The following is a 2,500-nucleotide window of genomic DNA, read 5'->3' on the forward strand; positions in this document are numbered from 1 at the left end:
ATATGAGATGCAAAAATCAAACATTGCCTTGCAGATGACATCCCTAAATTTCTAATCCAACAAGCCAGCCATATCTAAAGTGAAATGTCTCGCAACAATGGAAAAGCAAAAGATATACATACACTGTATATTGCACTATCAGTGGATTGCATTAAAACTGTCCACTAGAGAGCTATTGGTTATCATTTTCCTCCTCATCCTGAGGGATGCAAGCTTCCTCCATTACTTGAAGGTCCCGTAACTCCTCCACAATTTCATTGTATAAAAGAATAAGGGTGTCCTTTTTGGATTTGTTGGGTTGGGCTTTAAGTAATTCTAGTTTGATCGACAGGGGTCCTCTTACATCCTCGTCAGAAACCTGTTGAAGCTTATCAGCAATTCTCTTAAAGATTTCATCTTTAGTTGCATTGTTTATGTCCTCTGCTACAACTCTTTGATCAGCAGTGACATGCAGAGGATGGTGGCTTACTTCCGGTCTCTTCTTTCCATCAATGAAGTGCTCATCAAACAACTTCTTGCGATTTCTCTGCAGGATTTCCTCAAAGTTTTTCAATTCTGTATCCAAAGTTGGACCATCTAAGGATTCAAGTACATTGGAGCCTTCTGCCTTTAGATATCTGAAATTGGAAAACAAATAACAGACCACAATCAAATGGAAACCTTCTGTACATTATCTGGCATCAATGTAAAATAAAAAAAGTTTGCATTCAAACTGAATATAACATAAATGTTAAGTCTTTATGGGATGCTTTCATCATTGTTTATTTTATTCATACACTTCACTATTCAGATGTTAGCATAATAACTATTTTTTTTAGAATGCCAATATCTACAGATGTTACATTACATGTTTTGAAATTACATTTTTTGGGACACTTCCAGGATTGTTGCTAAGCACTGGCTGCTAGCCAATTTCGCTGGCTGGATTTTGGTGGATAGGTCAGTCACTGGGTGAAGGACTGCAAAAATTTTAAATTAGGTTATGCATGTACGATCATTCAATATTGACTATTGTTGGCACTATAACGAGTCAAGTAATTGGAATAGAATCTTCTTTTGAGCAAATGTTTAGCGTGTTCTCTTTCTGTGTACTGCGCCTGCCATCTTATACTGTAAACACGAAGCCCTGGTAGCCCCGCATTCAGGGTGTTGCTAAATATTGGGGACAAAAGTTTGTTACAGGTCTCTTGCAAAAAATGGTGACCGGCTCAATGAAAGTCTTAACCGGGAGACTATTTTCTCAGAGACACCCTGTACTTCACTGTATTACTCACCGCTCTTTTCGCAGCTTTATCCTCCAAGCTAACACCTCATCACCAAAGTCATACTTCCTTCTTGACTCCACTGCTTCTTCTTTTGGATTTTGCACACCAATCATAGACAAAAACCAGGTTCTCACCTTAAATGGCAAAGAAGCATGAGCAGCTATTTATTAACAAAAATAAAAATTATAGTCTGCTTTTTCTGCTTTTAGCCATTCACTCCCAAGAGTGAACAACACAATAAAAAATTATTCTCCTTACAATTTTAATACAATGTCAAGTAGATAGGTAATTAGATATATATTTCAGTCTTTCCTCATCAACGATGATGATGATGATTAAAATTATCAACAAGGAGGATAATGTCTTGATATACATGTAACACCAAATTCTCAGGAAAGCCAACAAAGGTTTCTATGGTCATGCGTTAGGAGAATAAGCTTTCAGATCTTGGGAGTGAAAGGGTTAAATAATGCATGTACATATATATAATCAAAGTAAATGTACATCAGAAGCTGGAAGTTACACTTTGTAAAGATATGATCAAGGACAAATACAAAAAGATATCAATACTTCCAGCATGTACACACCAACATTAACTCTAAATGGGGATTAGAAATGATATTATTTAGTCCAGGGATTATTAGTTTGAGTCAAGTAAGAAGGGCTGCTTTGGTAAGTGATTTGTCAGTGGACCTGAAAAATGTACTACCACGACATCTCACTGTGCTAGCATACCTTGCTCAAATTCTCTAGGTTCCTGAAAATTCGTAGCCAATCTAATGCAACCATACTGCCATGCTGCCACACCTTGGAGTCCTTATTCACTTCCTCCAAACAAGCATCCATGTCTTCTCCTTTACTTTTATTCCCTGATGTACTAACAGATTCTGTGTCCTCAACAAATTTTAAAAGGGCTTCCGGGTAGCAAGCACGGTCCAAACTGTGAACAAGCACCAAAAAGTAATAAAATGCAAGAAAGGGTATTTTGTTGTTATGAAATCATGCTACAGGTATCTATCTAGTTTCACATGCATATGACTTGTATAATGAATTTCTTAAACAGTTGGCTACAGGGTTCATACTCCTCTGAACTGTTAACATTCTGGGACTTTCCATGATCTTTATCAAAATAAATTATTTCAAATTTTTCCATGGCCAACACAGTTAGCAACAACTGCTAAACCCACTCCTGTTGACATTTTGGTGTCACAGATCAACAAAACAAAAGAAAAGCA

At 36.9% G+C, this 2,500-nt stretch overlaps 1 protein-coding gene across 1 annotated transcript in view; it reads right to left on the reverse strand.

Moving 5' to 3' along the window:
• Positions 1–2,500, reverse strand: part of LOC138025432 (uncharacterized) — a 7,043-nt gene that overhangs the window by 629 nt on the left and 3,914 nt on the right. Inside the window, exons 5-7 of the mRNA XM_068872650.1 lie at positions 2,001–2,205; positions 1,275–1,399; positions 1–617 (exon numbers count right to left, since the gene is read on the reverse strand). The exon at positions 1–617 is cut by the window's left edge and continues 629 nt beyond it. Of these exons, the coding sequence (XP_068728751.1) occupies positions 173–617; positions 1,275–1,399; positions 2,001–2,205 (775 nt within the window). The 3' untranslated portion in view covers positions 1–172. The remainder of the gene's footprint in view (positions 618–1,274; positions 1,400–2,000; positions 2,206–2,500) is intronic.

Source organism: Montipora capricornis, chromosome 2 (genome assembly GCF_036669925.1).
Source record: "Montipora capricornis isolate CH-2021 chromosome 2, ASM3666992v2, whole genome shotgun sequence".
Classification (NCBI taxonomy): domain Eukaryota; kingdom Metazoa; phylum Cnidaria; class Anthozoa; order Scleractinia; family Acroporidae; genus Montipora; species Montipora capricornis.